Raw genomic sequence first — 16,702 nt, 5'->3', positions numbered from 1 at the left:
CAAAAAGATTCGAATCCAAAATTTTTAATTAAAAAAGAATAAATATTTATCACTCCACCACATCCCGTGATTAGTTTACTAATCTAATGACAAAACTTGTGAATTTAGTTACTCGAATAACAATGTTGCATAGAATATACCAATCTTGATGCTTTTAACAAAAACATGAAATAGAGTGAGTAAAGTTTTTTAGCTACTAATTGATGTAAATACTACTCCCACGTTTCATTTTAACGGCTGCTTTAAAATTTAATATTAAAATTAATAATTATTTTCGACTAAAATATTAAAGAAATAATTCTTTTAGATATTGCTCAATTCTCAAATAATATTTAATATATTGCTGCCGATTAATTTAACCAATGTAACAGAAAATGTCACTTTAACTTATTGAGTGATTTATTTGTTAAACTTAAATATGACATATATATGACTTTGTTTTTAGTTCTCACTTGATGTCTAATATTCATATTAATTTCGACTAAATTTAACTTCGCGTATTATATAAAAAAAATATTTTGGAACAGTGCTTTAATAATATTTTGTGTTATTAAGGACTCAAATACAAGATTCAAGGATCTTAATTAGCCACGATAACCGATATTGCTGACATATACATGACTTAAATGGTTTGAATATCAATTTTCTTGGACAATAATATTTGGTTCTAAGCCTATACATTTTCTTTCCTTCTTATTCTTTAAATTTTATTATTATTTTCTCTAAATAGATTAGATCAATAAACTGCTAAAAAGACAGATACAATTAGATAACAGCAATAATATCATTCGGGGTAATTTTATAAGTGAGATTTGAGAAAGATAGTATTTAATTATAATTTATCCTTATCTTGTGAGGATAGTGAAGTTGTTTTCGAAAGACTCTCGGTTCAAGAAAAACATATATAACATATTACACTATTTGAAACACAATTTTTTCACACAACGAATAAAAAAAGTTATAAAACATGATTTTTTTCATTTTATTCCCACCGAACCAGCTCATCAGGAAAATGCATAGCAGAAAACAGATTTCCATTGAAATACGGGAAATAACTACTAAATATTTTTTTTCCTCACTAATTCAATTAAAATATATGTGGAATAGTCATTGAACATTTTTAAGTGGGCAATAGTGATTTTTAACCAGTATCAACTATGAAAAGAAAATACAATAATAAAAAAATTATGTCAAAAATATAATATATATAAAACTAACCATTAATAGGATAACCGAAATAAAAATTATAATATGTAATAATAAAATTGAAACACATATAGTTAGATGAAATAGGTATCTCAAATTAAGTGGACCCTAACATATGATATGAAATTATTGAAAAAGATCAATCCCTAGATAAAAACAATGCCTAGAATCATTACAACTTCTTTTTTTAAATTTTAATTAAAGCTTTAAGCTTATTTAATTATATATTTTTCGTGATTAGGTCTGAATTAAGCACACTTACCCACAAGCAAGACAATAGGGTGGCATAATAAGCATCACATGCATCACTTTTTCAACAAGTATTTGAGTGGCCATTTGAGTGTTTCTTGTATATCTTAATCTTTAATTAACTCTTAATTTAAAATTTAATTAAAATTTAAGTTATATATACTGATAACGTAGAAAATTGTTATAACATTAGTTCAGTTTAATAGATTATAGCAGGTTATTATGCTATTTTCATGTTATTATATCAAAAAAAAAATTATTTTTGATTTTCGATCTGGTGGATGAATATCTTATTAAAATCGTTTGACTTAATTCAAATTTGTATTAAAAAAATTATATATTAAAGATAAAAAATACTTCCTAACAAAGACAACTTTATACTTAAGCTCAAACTCGGGACTTTTAATTTAGAAGAAAGGAACACTTCAACAAAAACCTTATTGATCCAAATCAAATTTGCTACAAAGAGTTACATGTTTGTATGTCAACTTAATCAGATAATGCAAAAATTCTATACATCATCAATACGTAGAACTTAAAATCATCTAATTAATTTGACCTTTACCTTGGAATTAATGAGGATGAATTCTTTTAAAATATTAGACATCCCTTTTAATAAGGCTAAATAATTATGAAGAAAGAGAGTGAATTAGGGTTGTCCCTTTTTGACTCATCTCTTTCTTCCCCAAATTAAGCTGATTAAAGACTATTACAACCAGTAGTATTTTAATTGAATTTCTTAATTTATATATGCTTTTATTTTTACTTTTAGTAGAAATATTAATTTCTTTATTGAAATTAGACCACCGATTAAAAATAATAATAACATATTTAGTATATTCTTATAAGTGAGATATGGAAAAAAATGAGGTGTACGCAAACTTTATCCTTATATCTATATCGTAGAGAGATTATTTTTAAAATAGACCTTCGACTAAAAAAAATTATTTTCAAGAAATGTTAAAAAAAAAGAGAGAGATTAAACTATAAAAATAAAACAATAGACCACCGACCACTTATGGGATTTACACCAAAACTCAACCAACTTATTGGACTTTTCTATTTGATTTATTTATCAATTTAACGTTAAAAATTAGCATATTATATATAACGGCCATATCTCTATGATTGAGCCCCTCTTTTGTAACTAATTTATTATTTTATTTTAGTTTTAGTTTTTAATCATTTCATTTTGTTTTTATTTTGTTGTCATTAATTGGTTTCTTTTTCCCCTTTTTTTCCCCCTTCTAATTCATTATCATTGTTGTTTTACTTTTGGTGTTCTTTTATATACATAGCTTGCTTTAGTCCAAAGTTTAGTTTGAATCTAAAGTATATTCTCAATTATATTTGGTTTTTGTGATCGTTTGGTCTGATGTGACAACGTAGTTTCGTTTTTTAATTTTTTGCAATGATGTTCGATATTAATATTAAGATTTGATAAAATCCAATTTTGCATCAATAAATTTCACGTTAGAAATAACATTAGTTTATGCATTATAAAAAAACTAAGAGTTTATTTATCAAATCGTATTTCGACTTTAAATTTAAAATATAGAATTTGAGTCTTTCAAAGCAAGCTTTAGAATTTTTTTTAGTTTTATTTCAGGAAACTTCAATCTTACCTTTTTATGTTCAAACCCAATTTTAACTTTCAAATATCAATTTTTTTCCAACTTAACTTCTAATACAAATATTACGGCTCAATCACAAGTCTCAAGGTTCGAGCCTTGAAAATAAAAAAAAATATTATCTTTTTTTACTCCATCATGAATTTACCGAGCAACAGTAACATTCCTAGTGTGGTATTTACTATTAATCTAAACCTCACACGAATTTACATAAAAATAATAATAAGAAGAATTACAATAATATTTATCATTAAGAAATAAATAAGGAGGAAAATAATATAATATTTGTTTAAATTCTACAAAATTACATATATAAATCAATGAATTTCACGTGATCGATAAAGAATTACATTTTTATTTTCGTCCATCATTTAGGATGCAGATTCTATCTCAAGAAGCGTCGTTGTTACTCTTTTAAGACAGAGGTAATATCACGCCCTAAACCTTTTTTTATTTGTTTTTTCATGTGGTGTTCGGAGTTAGTGGAATCCTGATTAAATTCGAATCGCGCACTGCAGGGCCATTTGAGGGTGACGCTTCCATCAGGATTTTTTTCATTCTCAGGGTTCGAATCCAAAATCTCTGATTAAGAGTGAAAAAGTTTCACCACTACACCACAATCACTGTTTAAATAGACCTAGATCATTAATTGATCTCTTAAAAAAAACTAAATGTATATGTCCTTGTAAGTTCCAAAAAAGAGTGAAGTCTGTAAATACTTTCTCTGCAAATATAACTATGTTTCCCATTTTCATTAACTCCAGTTGTTATATTATACAATTTCAACTCTGTAATAAGTACTTGTCACTGTACTTATGTTCCAATTAAATTTCCTCTATTTAATGCATTCCAAATTATGTGTAAATCATTAAATAGAGAACTTACAACAAAGGATTGGTCGAGGTACAAAGCGTATGTATTAACAGGATCTATAAAAGAATTGTATACAGAGATAATTTTATCGTGCTTTAAGGCTCTCCTTTCAGAGATTTAATTAAAATGTGTGTACAAAATATGCACATGTATAACATAGACATACACACAAATAAGAATATTTATGGTTTGGTGAAAAATTAATCTAAATTGATAAATCGATTAAATTGATTTGAATTTTTTTAAAACTAAAAATCGACTAAACTGAAGTGTGAATATCCTAGAACAATCCATCGACATTTTTTTTTTATTTTGTGATATAGCTAATCTAGATTCGAATTCAAAGTTTCATTATGATGGTAAATTATCATAACTTAAATGTAAAATCTCTAATTAGGGATAAATATATTATATGCGTATAATATATTATCTTGTTGAGCTTCTTTCTTCCATTAGTTTTTATATTTTTAACATGACGATAATAACAACATATTCAGTAAAAATTCATTAGCGGAATCTAAAAAGAATAAAACATACGCTCACCTTATTCCTACCTCATAAAGACACGATTTTTAAAAGGCCCTCGACTCAAATTTGAATAAAAAGAAGAAAGAGGGGCTTTTTGGTAAAACAACATGATGGTCAAAAAGGAAAATTAACAGACAAAAGAAGCCTTTGTTGTGAAGGGACTTGCAGAAAGTAAAGAAAATTAAAGCCTGCAAAAATACTGAAATTCATTAAAATTATATTCCTTTTTTTTTCTTTCAACTTTTTTTTATATTTAAAAAACAATAAACTGACATAAGCAAAGCTACAAACCTGAAAGAATTTGCAGGACAAGTCAGATACATAGTTTACTTTACTCATATTTTTAGCTAAAAATAAAAATAAAATAAAGCTGAGTTACTGACTTTTTTTTTCTAAACAAAGAAAAAATATATTCCAAGAAGACCCTATTATGTAGGGTAATATTTGAATTAGAATTTTAAAAAAGAAATTAAAACTTCTAAAATTTATGATTTAAGTATGTCAAATATTCCAAGAAGACCTTATTATGTAGGATAATATTAGAATTAGAATTTTAAAAAATAAATTAAAACTTCTAAAATTTATGATTTAAATATGTCATGATATTTATGTATTTGGTAAAGCTTTAGAATCTCGTGGCTATAAACACGTCATAATATATGTTTCCTGTCACATCATTTCCCTTTAGCAATCATAAACTATTCAAATAAATGAAGATATTATAAAGAGTCTTAACTATATTATATTTAGAACAGATTAAAAAAATGTGTCACATAAACTCAAATTGAGAATAATAAAATCCCATTTAGCCAGTTTTTTTAATTAACTTGTAATTTCACTACAGTACTATTATTGGTTATCAGAATTCTTGAATCCAACAAATTTGCTGTCATTTTAATTTTTAAAAAAATTGGCTTTCCTAAAAGTATGAAAAAAAAAGAGAGGAATCTGCAGATTTTTTGTGATTTTCTGACAAGTGTTAGAAAATATATGCTTAATGGTATCTTACATTTGAACCAATTAAAAGCCATAATTAATTATTTTTTTTAATTGTTTGAGGGTACTAAAATGATTTTGATGGAAGTATGTGGTGTTAATCTGACAAAAAAAAAAAAAGCTTTAAGATGAAGGAATTTGGACAAAAATGTAGTGGAGATTTGATTAGATCCAACCTGTTTTTTTCCTCTCTGCAACATAATCATTAGTTGTATTCAACTTATGGGAATTTTATTCACCAACTAAGGAGGATTTTTTTTTTTAAAAAAAACGATCGCATCGAGAATCATGAAATTTCAGATTTAGATCTCAACATAGATAAAAAAAATTATGTAATTTGTTTTCATCTGTCATATTTTTGATGAAACGAGTTACATGATATTTGTTGCTGATGAAAAGTAACAAATATCCTATAATATTAATTAAAATGCGTAAAAATTGGCTATCATAATAATAATAAAAAGGTTATATGCATTTTTATGTAATTTAAGTTTTGATCCTTCTTTTCCGATATGTATAGATCCTGTTCATGGATTAACAAAAATGTGCAAAAGCTCTATTTGCCTCTGGAACAATATCACCATTTTTGTTCAATAAGATACCAAAGTGGATGATTGACTACCCCTTCCCCTTCCTCTTTTCTTTCGTTTCAAGCATCGATTTTTTACTTTGCAATAACTCGGAATTTAATTCCATAGAGATGATAAATCTTTGGCCTGTAAATTCAATGAACGAATATTACCTCTCGATGATCTTGGCATTCTTATGTAATTTAAGTTTTGATCCTTTGGTAGAATTTTATACTAACACACATATAGTAACACATTTCCATCATCCCTTCAGTACTTTTAATTGTTTACTATATTAAAAAACAATAATTTATTTTTACTTATTAACTACACATTTCTGATATGTGAAATTCAGTACAAAGTCAAAAATCAAACAGTTCCCTCAAAGTCAAAAAATAGTACTCCATTATTAACTATTAACTACACATTTCTGATATGTGAAAATAATAGATTATTAATATTGGGGAAAATTACAAAAAAAAAATTAAAATCTTATAAAAATATTTTAATTATAATTTTTTTTAACCACCGCCAAATTGAGACAATATGTTTTTCTGGTCAAAAAAAACAATCTCAATTTTACACACACAGTATTCCTTGTCGGATGCTAAAGTTCTCACACACACACACACTATAGGCTGCTATCATCATCTGTCAATTCTCTGTTTTTTTTTAAAAATAATAATAATAGAGTATTTAGTAAAAAATTTACTCGATGCACAAAATATTTTACATTCAACTACAATATGAAAAAGAACCACATCGTAAGGGTGTGACATAAACGACATACCATAATGAAAGTATTAGGAAATAATTGCTTTCACGATACGAACCGAGATAGAGATAACTTTTTAATAGAGTAAAGTTATATTATTTTGCATAGTTCAATGATAGTTTCAATCCTTCCTATATAGTTTTTTTTTCCGACATAATAAGTAATCATACACAAAAACTTAGCTTTAGTGAATAAGCAAACACTTTAATTTTGAGAGTACATATTTAGACACTTGCATTTGATTTCAACTAATAACTAACTACTGCAACTCGTTTCCAATGGATTTTATGGACACATGATATTAACGTGACATATAAATTTTTAAAGTATCTAAATAATTATTTTATAAGTTGGACTGTTCAATTGCCACATCGAAAATGTATTAAAGATATCTAGTTATACATTCTCAAAATTAAAATCTTAATTGTCAGCGTAAATCAAATTTAAATTCCCCCACCCCTTATTCCACTGTTAAAAAAGTACACAGTAAAAATCAACAAGAGTAGATTTTATTTTCCAAATCAAAGTCAATGGTTAAGTAGAAAAATGTGACTAAGAATAGTTAAAAAAAATTGGAGTAAGAAACACGAAAAATTATTTAAAAAGTTGTGTGTGGAGTGGGGTGGGGTAGGTAGTTTGGGGAGGGAAGAAAAAGAGCATGTAAGGCAAAATGATGTTAAATAAATTTTTAATAACCCTCAATTATTTATTAGGTTACAAAGCGTGGATAATTTAATTCAGGATTAATAATTATGTCTGGAATAAGTTATCTTTGTTTTTGAGTGGTATAGTAATTTTGGAATAATTTATTTCGAGATAAAGTAGATAAATGACAAAAATATTCCTTTAAACCCTTTTTATACATCACTTTTCACATTCATAAAGAGTATTTTTATAAATAAATAATTTATTTTTAAAATTTATATAAAGCATATTATTTTGCATGCAACAAATCAAAAAATTAATAAAAAATAATTTTATCATAATTTATCTCGTCATAACTAATTCATCGTAACTTATCCCGTCATAATTGGTATTCAAACCAAACGACCCCTAAGAGAGATAAGAGAGTGTAGAAAAAATAAGAAACTACATAGTGTGGGTGTGTTTTGTAAGTTTTCATTTGCAAAGCAATGTCACAAGATTCTGAGGAGATAAAGACCATTGAACATTGGAAATGGTCTGAAATGCAAGGCCTTGAACTAGTTGTCTCTGAAGACAAAAATTCAAACACCCCCACAACAACAACAACAACAAATAATCATCAATTTCAAGAAACAAAAATGGAGGTTAAAAAAGAAGAAGGGGGTGATGTGGAAAAGCCAAGTACACCTCCACCTGCAGTTGGTTTTGGTGAACTTTTCAGATTTGCTGATGGTTTGGATTGTGTACTAATGACAATTGGTTCACTTGGTGCTTTTGTTCATGGATGTTCTTTGCCTTTGTTTCTTAGATTCTTTGCTGATCTTGTTAATTCTTTTGGCTCTTATGCTAATGATGTTGATAAGATGACTCAAGAAGTTTTAAAGGTAAAACAAAACCAAATTCACTTAAATGAAAAAGATAGCTAATTTAAATTCATTTTTTCTAGATAATGTTTTGTGTTTTTTTGTGTTATGCAGTATGCATTTTACTTTCTTGTAGTTGGTGCTGCAATATGGGCATCTTCATGGGCAGGTAAAAAAGGAAACTTCATAAAAATTGAATCTTTTTACTTGCTTTCAAGAATTGGGAACTTCATAAAAATTGAATCTTTATTATCTTTCAAGAAGTGGGAACTTCATAAAAATTGAATCATTATTGGCTTTCAAGAAGTGGGAACTTCATCAAAATTGGATCTTTATTAGCTTTCAAGAATTGGGAACTTCATAAAAATTGAATCTTTATATTGCTTTCAAGAATTGGGAACTTCATAAAAATTGTTATCTTTTTTTTGATTTCAAGAATTGTGAACTTCATAAAAAATGAATCTTTTTTGTCTTTCAAGAAATGGATTTAAAGATTCTTTCTTGATGGGGAATTGGATTTTGCTAATGGTTTTTCAGAGATATCATGCTGGATGTGGACTGGTGAGAGACAAACAACAAAGATGAGGATCAAATACTTAGAGGCTGCTTTGAACCAAGATATTCAATATTTTGATACTGAAGTTAGAACTTCTGATGTTGTTTCTGCAATTAACACTGATGCTGTAGTGGTCCAAGATGCCATTAGTGAGAAGGTGAACTTACTACATGAACTTCTTTTGTTTTTGTTTTGTGTGTTTGTGTGTATAGTTGAAGGATCTGATAACCTCTTTTGTGTATGTGTTACTGCAGTTGGGTAATTTCATTCATTATATGGCTACATTTTTGTCTGGATTTGTGGTGGGATTTACAGCAGTGTGGCAATTAGCTCTAGTTACTCTTGCTGTAGTTCCTCTTATTGCTGTAATTGGTGCTATCTACACTATGACATCAGCCAAATTGTCAAGTCAAAGTCAAGAATCACTTTCAAAAGCAGGGAACATTGTTGAACAGGTAAAATAAAAATTGTACTTACTTTGTGAAATTAAGATGTTTTTTTGCTACTGTATTTGCTGAAGTGAAGCTAATTTACAGACAGTTGTTCAAATTCGGACGGTATTGGCGTTTGTTGGTGAGGCAAAAGCATTGCAAGCATACTCAGCAGCACTTAGAGTTTCTCAAAAGATTGGATATAAGAGTGGATTTTCAAAAGGATTAGGACTTGGAGCTACATATTTTACTGTCTTTTGTTGTTATGCTTTACTTTTATGGTATGGGGGCTATTTAGTTAGGCATCATTTCACCAATGGAGGACTTGCCATAGCAACAATGTTTGCAGTCATGATAGGTGGATTGTAAGTACTACGCTTTGTACGTAAATATGTCGAGCTTTTTAATTAAATTTAGTTGCTTAGAACTTTCTCCTTCATTTGATAGGGCTTTGGGACAATCTGCACCTAGCATGACTGCATTTGCAAAGGCTAGAGTTGCTGCTGCCAAGATTTTCCGAATCATCGATCATAAACCGAGTGTTGACAGAAACGCCAAGACGGGTTTGGAGTTAGACACTGTTAGTGGCCAACTAGAGCTTAAAAATGTTGAATTCTCTTATCCTTCAAGGCCAGAAATCAAGATTCTGAACAATTTCAACCTCATTGTTCCTGCTGGAAAGACCATTGCTTTAGTCGGAAGTAGTGGTTCTGGGAAAAGCACTGTGGTCTCCCTTATCGAAAGATTTTATGATCCCACCTCAGGTATCACAACTTTGCAACAATTACTACTTCATTATTGAATACAATATTAGCAATGTGATGGGCAACTTTAAAATGCGTTTTGGAGAATCCGACACGGGTTCGACAACAATTTTGGAGAGTCTGGGCAACATAGTTAAGGTATGAACATCTCAAGCTAATAATTAGTCTTTATGCAGGACAACTTCTGCTCGATGGAAATGACATAAAGACGCTGAAATTGAAATGGCTGAGGCAGCAAATTGGCCTTGTGAGCCAAGAACCAGCACTTTTCGCGACAAGCATCAAAGAAAACATACTATTAGGAAGGCCAGATGCAACACAAATTGAGATTGAAGAAGCTGCTAGAGTTGCCAATGCCCATTCTTTCATAATCAAACTTCCTGATGGCTTTGATACTCAGGTTAGCTAATTAAAAATATTACTCCCTCCGTTTCAATCCGTTTGTTTGGTTTTGACTTGGCACGAACTTTAAGAAATCAAATAAGACTTCTAAATCTTGTCGTTTAAAACTAAATATATGGAAAAAATGTACCAAAATGTTCTTTAATCTTATGGTCTTAAATACGCTATCTAGAAAGTTAGAATTAAATAGTCGCCAAAAATGAAAGATACATTCTCTTTGAAACGGACTAAAAAGGAAAGTAAAAAAAAAAATTGAAACACGGGGAGTATTTACCAAATAGAAATTTTGCAACTTTAGATTCAACCAATTATGCTGCATTAATAAAGATTTAGTAGATGTATCATTAAATGTTAACAATTTTCTTTTACATTCCATATGCTATTTAATATGTGACCATTTAATATAAATTATGCTGGTCCCACTAGTTTATTATGGAAGATGGATTGGATATAAGGTTGATGGTAGAGAGTGTCTGAATTCCAAAATAAATAAAACTAAAAGCTAGTTTGGCATTTATCTTGGTCCAAGTGGGACCACTAGGGATATTACAAAGATTGGTTAGAGGCTTGGGGTTATGTGGGAGAAATGATGCAAATTTACAAAAGTTTCTTTGACTCTTCTAAGATGTTGTTGGGTGCGTGTTAGATCCTATAAAAATAGTGTATTTTTGAAGGATTCGTCGGATGTGTGTCGTATCCTCCAACAGTAATGCATTTTTGAAGAATCCATTGGGTGCATATTGAATCCTCCAAAAATAGTGTATTTTGAAGGATCTGACACAGTTGCGACAACATTTTTTGGGAGTCCAAGCAACAGACATGTACTATCATGTATCAGAAGGGTTTCCTTAGTCAAAGGCAAAGTTTTTTTTCTAATCTAAAGGATGACTTTAACCTTAGGCAAAGCCAAATTCATTGGTTGTGTTGAATGGTCAAATTTTTATGACTTTGAAGGTACATTTAACTGTAAATTATTTACAAAGATGCTTTTTTTTCCCTTCATCTAAATTGTTTTGTTTGGTCAACAAACAAACCTAACATTATTTTAATGAAGTCAATGTTTTGGTAGGGGACTGGTCATTTCATTTAAGAAATAGGTAACATGGGGTTTTCAGTCAACAGTGCATGTGCTGGAACAAATTTTATTTTATCTATTCATGTGAGAACAAAAGACTGTTTGTAATGTTAGTAGTTGGAGAGTTGACACTAGAAGATAAATGCATCAGAATTTTTAAAAAAAATTGAGGAAAAACATGTAGGGTTATTGGTAGGATTATAATAAGCCTGATATACATACAAAGTCAAATAAATAATTACATGGAATTTATTGTGCTCACAAGTTTAAGGGGGTGGGGGGAGGGGGTGCATTTTTTTGGAATGATTAAAAAATAATTGAATGGCTAGGCTGTTAAAATATTATTATTTTTTTGCCATTTTTTCCTTGAGCCGAGGGTCTATCGTAAACAACTTCTCTACCTTTAAGGTGTAGCGGGTAAGGTCTGTGTACACTTTACCCTCTCCCGACCAGATACATTGTGGTTGTTGTTGACCTTGATTTGTCTATGAGTTGTTACTAATAATACATTATCAAACTTTTATTTGTTGATTTGAGAGAAATGTGAAACTTGAGCTGCAATGCGTGTGCTATTGATTAATTTTGACGAGTACCTTGCTTCTCTCGAGCCTCACATGGGCGGGTGTGGTATGAATCAGGTCATGTTTAGCTTGTCCCGTAAATGGTTGAGAGGATTGATGACACTATAGTCATTGTTAAGTTCATCTTTTTCTGTTTTTTACTGTTGCTAATTAGTAAATCGCGGGGTAGCTGAAGTTAGACCTACAGAAAGTGAAAATGTGTATCTGGACATTGCAGGTAGGGGAGAGAGGATTACAATTATCGGGTGGACAGAAGCAGAGAATTGCTATAGCGAGGGCCATGCTTAAGAATCCAGCTATCCTTCTCTTAGATGAGGCAACTAGTGCTTTAGATTCCGAGTCAGAAAAGCTAGTGCAGGAGGCTCTAGACAGGTTCATGATCGGACGAACGACTCTTGTGATTGCTCATCGCCTGTCTACTATCCGGAAGGCTGACCTGGTGGCTGTACTTCAACAAGGCAGTGTCTCAGAAATTGGAAGCCACGATGAGCTTATGAGTAAAGGAGAGAATGGTATGTATGCCAAGCTCATCAAAATGCAAGAAACGGCTCATGAAACTGCTCTTAGTAATGCCAGAAAGAGCAGTGCAAGGTATAATTATCCAAATAATAATATTACACCTTACGCTAATGATGAGAATAATAAAACTCGCAGCTGTTGCTTATACGTGATCTGATTGTATCTTAATGCTCTTCAACTTTTTTTCCCACAGGCCCTCGAGTGCAAGGAACTCCGTAAGCTCACCAATCATCACTAGAAACTCTTCCTACGGTCGATCACCATACTCCCGTCGGTTGTCTGACTTTTCTACCTCGGACTTCAGCCTCTCCCTTGATGCTGCATATTCTAATTACCGAAATGAAAAGCTTGCATTCAAGGACCAAGCTAGTTCGTTTGGCCGCCTTGCAAAAATGAACTCTCCTGAGTGGACTTACGCTTTGATTGGTTCTATAGGTTCTGTCATCTGTGGTTCACTTAGTGCTTTCTTTGCATACGTCTTGAGTGCTGTTCTTAGCGTATACTACAATCCGGACCATGCCTACATGAGCAAACAAATCGCGAAATACTGTTATCTTTTGATTGGAGTTTCATCAGCTGCACTCATTTTCAATACTCTACAGCATTACTACTGGGATGTAGTGGGGGAGAATTTGACCAAACGGGTGAGAGAGAAAATGCTGGCAGCAGTGCTTAAAATGGAAATGGCATGGTTCGATCAGGAAGAGAACGATAGTTCAAGAATTGCGGCCAGGCTCTCTCTGGATGCCAACAATGTTAGATCTGCCATCGGGGATAGAATCTCTGTCATTATGCAGAACTCAGCTCTCATGCTAGTCGCATGCACTGCAGGATTCGTATTGCAGTGGCGTCTGGCCCTCGTCCTCATTGGTGTCTTCCCCGTGGTCGTTGCAGCAACAGTTTTACAGGTGAGTGAGTTCACAGAAATCCAAATCGAGTCCTGCAACATGTTAATTTATCACTTAGCAGGTTTATCAATAAAAAAAGATCAATGTCTCCATGGCGTAACGCATGATAATCTAAAATGGAATTCAAACTAATTCATTAAGACACTTCTGTTTTATATACTTCTTCCATCCCAATTTATGTGACACTCTTTCCTTTTTGCTGAATCCTGAAAGTTCTCTTTTTACTCTTAATGAGATGATTCATAGCCACACAAATATCTATAACTTATTTTCGTCCACAAGTTTTAAAAGTCTTCCTTTCGTTCTTTAACTCCGTGTCCAGTGAAATACCTTCACATAAATTGGGACCGAGATTCATCAAGACACTTCGTTTTATACAAGTTCGTACGGTTTAGGTTAAATTTTAGATTATATATTCTGTGTGTGCTGAATTATTTGTATCCCCCAACAGAAAATGTTCATGAAGGGATTCTCAGGAGACTTAGAAGCTGCTCATGCTAAAGCCACACAACTTGCTGGAGAAGCTGTAGCTAATGTAAGAACAGTTGCTGCCTTTAATTCGGAAACGAAAATAGTCAACCTTTTCGATTCCAGCCTCCAGACTCCGCTTAGGCGTTGCTTCTGGAAGGGGCAGATTGCGGGAAGTGGTTATGGGATTGCTCAATTCTTGCTTTATGCTTCCTATGCCCTTGGCCTTTGGTATGCCTCCTGGCTTGTCAAGCACGGGATCTCTGACTTCTCAAAGACTATCCGTGTTTTCATGGTCCTCATGGTTTCTGCTAATGGTGCAGCCGAAACATTGACCTTAGCCCCTGACTTCATCAAGGGTGGCAGAGCAATGCGTTCTGTTTTCGAACTCCTTGACCGTAAAACAGAAGTTGAGCCGGATGATCCTGATGCAACCGCTGTCCCTGATCGTCTTCGTGGTGAAGTGGAATTTAAGCATGTAGACTTCTCATATCCCACTAGGCCTGACGTGTCAATTTTCCGTGATTTGAATCTTCGTGCTCGAGCTGGAAAGACTCTTGCTCTAGTTGGACCAAGTGGATGTGGAAAGAGCTCAGTCATTGCACTTATAGAGCGGTTTTACGAGCCATCATCCGGACGTGTCATCATCGATGGCAAGGATATTCGGAAGTACAACCTTAAATCTCTGAGAAGACACATTGCTGTAGTGCCACAAGAACCTTGCCTCTTTGCTACCACCATCTATGAAAACATCGCGTATGGACATGAATCAGCAACCGAAGCTGAGATAACCGAAGCAGCAACCTTGGCAAACGCCCACAAGTTCATATCTGCATTGCCTGATGGCTACAAAACATTTGTCGGAGAAAGGGGAGTTCAATTGTCTGGTGGACAAAAGCAAAGAATCGCCATTGCTCGTGCTTTCCTAAGGAAAGCAGAGCTAATGCTGCTGGATGAAGCAACAAGTGCACTCGATGCAGAGTCTGAGAGATGTGTACAAGAAGCATTGGATCGCGCTTGTGCAGGTAAGACCACCATTGTTGTTGCACATAGGCTATCCACAATCAGAAATGCACATGTGATCGCGGTCATAGACGATGGGAAAGTAGCAGAACAAGGTTCTCATTCTCATCTGTTGAAAAACTACTCAGACGGTATTTATGCGCGTATGATACAACTACAACGATTTACACACGGAGAAGCTGTGAATATGGCAACAGGATCAACGTCTTCTGTGCGTTCCAAGGAAGATCAAGATTGAGTAAACAACGCGAAATGAAGCTCAAAATGAAAATACCCCTAGAAAAAAAAGGAGTACACCTTGTGTAACACCCTTATTATTTTTTGGACTGCTAATTTCTTGTTCACTGTTTCTAGTATAGTATAGTATAATATGTGCATTAATCCAAAATTTATATTTATCCTTCAATCTTTCACTCTTACTCATCTCTCAATCATAGTAAACTTCATTTCTTTTCTTAGTACACACCAAATGAACTGAATTTAGTAGTAGTAGTACAATGTAGAAGGGGAGCCTGGAACCTGGAGCAACAATAAAGTTGTCTCCGTGTGACCTAGGTTTGAGCGTTCGAAGCAATTACTAGATTGTCTATATCACATTCTTGAAATGCGGTCCTTTCCGAATCTACCTAATGCATAATGCTTTTTGAACCGTCCTAACTTTTTTTTTTAATACTATGTAGGAAGCAAGAAAAAGGGTGAACGGTACATTTTACTTTGTGGGGATCTAGTACCTAATGTTCATTAGCTACTCCATAAAAGGGTCAAAAGATGACCTTAGGTTCATAGGTTTGAGATGTGTGTCAAGCGAATTAAGTGTAGTATTTAAGTGGAGAAAGATAGAAGACGGAATCATAATCCTCGAGTTTCAAAGGCTTTGGGCAAAGGGATAGATCGGTTCAACCAAAGAGTTATCATTGGATGAACAGTTGATATTAATCCCAAAAGAAAAGACAGCAAGTATAGCCAAACCGTAATTGACCAACCATCTGATAAGTTCATCCATAGTCATTATGCCTCCTAAAACGATATGTCAAATTCATCGAGTTTTTTCAATGAATCAAAACGATCAATTATTAATGGAATTCCTTGTCGACTATCTATAAAATACTCATTTCATTGAGGCCCTTGTTTTTTTTTCCCGAGTGTCAAAATAATAGATTTTTTCATTTGTCAATGAATTGGATCCGCTCCGATTCGATCAATAATGAGATTCTTGGTTAGGGAAAGGTTCTGTGACATGGACACCCAACCCAACTCGATCGATCAGTTAACTCACCTAACAGATGATATTCTTGATCGATTTGATCGAATTTCATTCTTTCTCACTATTCAAAACCGAGAGTTTCCAAACACATCATAATCGAAATTGGCTCCAGATAAATTTCTCAATCATAAATTAAAAATAAAAGGTGAAAAGATAGAGACACTATACATGATTGATTTTAGTGTCCTTCCTAAGTCAGAAAGTCCTAGTGCATCCCCTTTATTACAAGACAAATTCATCATAATGTTTGAAACAAGATACATTGTTACTTATTAACTTTAATTTGAAGAAACAAATTTTTGGACATGTTTGTTTTGTGTCCCACCTCCTATCAATTCACCACCAAATCAACCTAACTAGACCCTACTAATAAATT

General features: G+C 32.2%; 1 protein-coding gene across 1 annotated transcript; it reads left to right on the top strand.

Moving 5' to 3' along the window:
- The first annotated feature begins 7,915 nt into the window (after positions 1-7,915).
- LOC129882034 (ABC transporter B family member 1) lies at positions 7,916-15,468 on the top strand. The gene is made up of 10 exons (XM_055956151.1): positions 7,916-8,356; positions 8,450-8,504; positions 8,873-9,048; positions 9,146-9,346; positions 9,428-9,687; positions 9,770-10,086; positions 10,263-10,486; positions 12,362-12,735; positions 12,857-13,571; positions 14,023-15,468. Exons 1-10 carry the CDS (start codon positions 7,961-7,963, stop codon positions 15,298-15,300), a joined length of 3,996 nt encoding a protein of 1,331 aa, XP_055812126.1. The 5' UTR covers positions 7,916-7,960; the 3' UTR covers positions 15,301-15,468.
- The last annotated feature ends 1,234 nt before the right edge of the window (positions 15,469-16,702 follow it).

Source organism: Solanum dulcamara, chromosome 3 (genome assembly GCF_947179165.1).
Source record: "Solanum dulcamara chromosome 3, daSolDulc1.2, whole genome shotgun sequence".
Classification (NCBI taxonomy): domain Eukaryota; kingdom Viridiplantae; phylum Streptophyta; class Magnoliopsida; order Solanales; family Solanaceae; genus Solanum; species Solanum dulcamara.
This window is presented reverse-complemented; position numbering and strand designations above follow the sequence as displayed.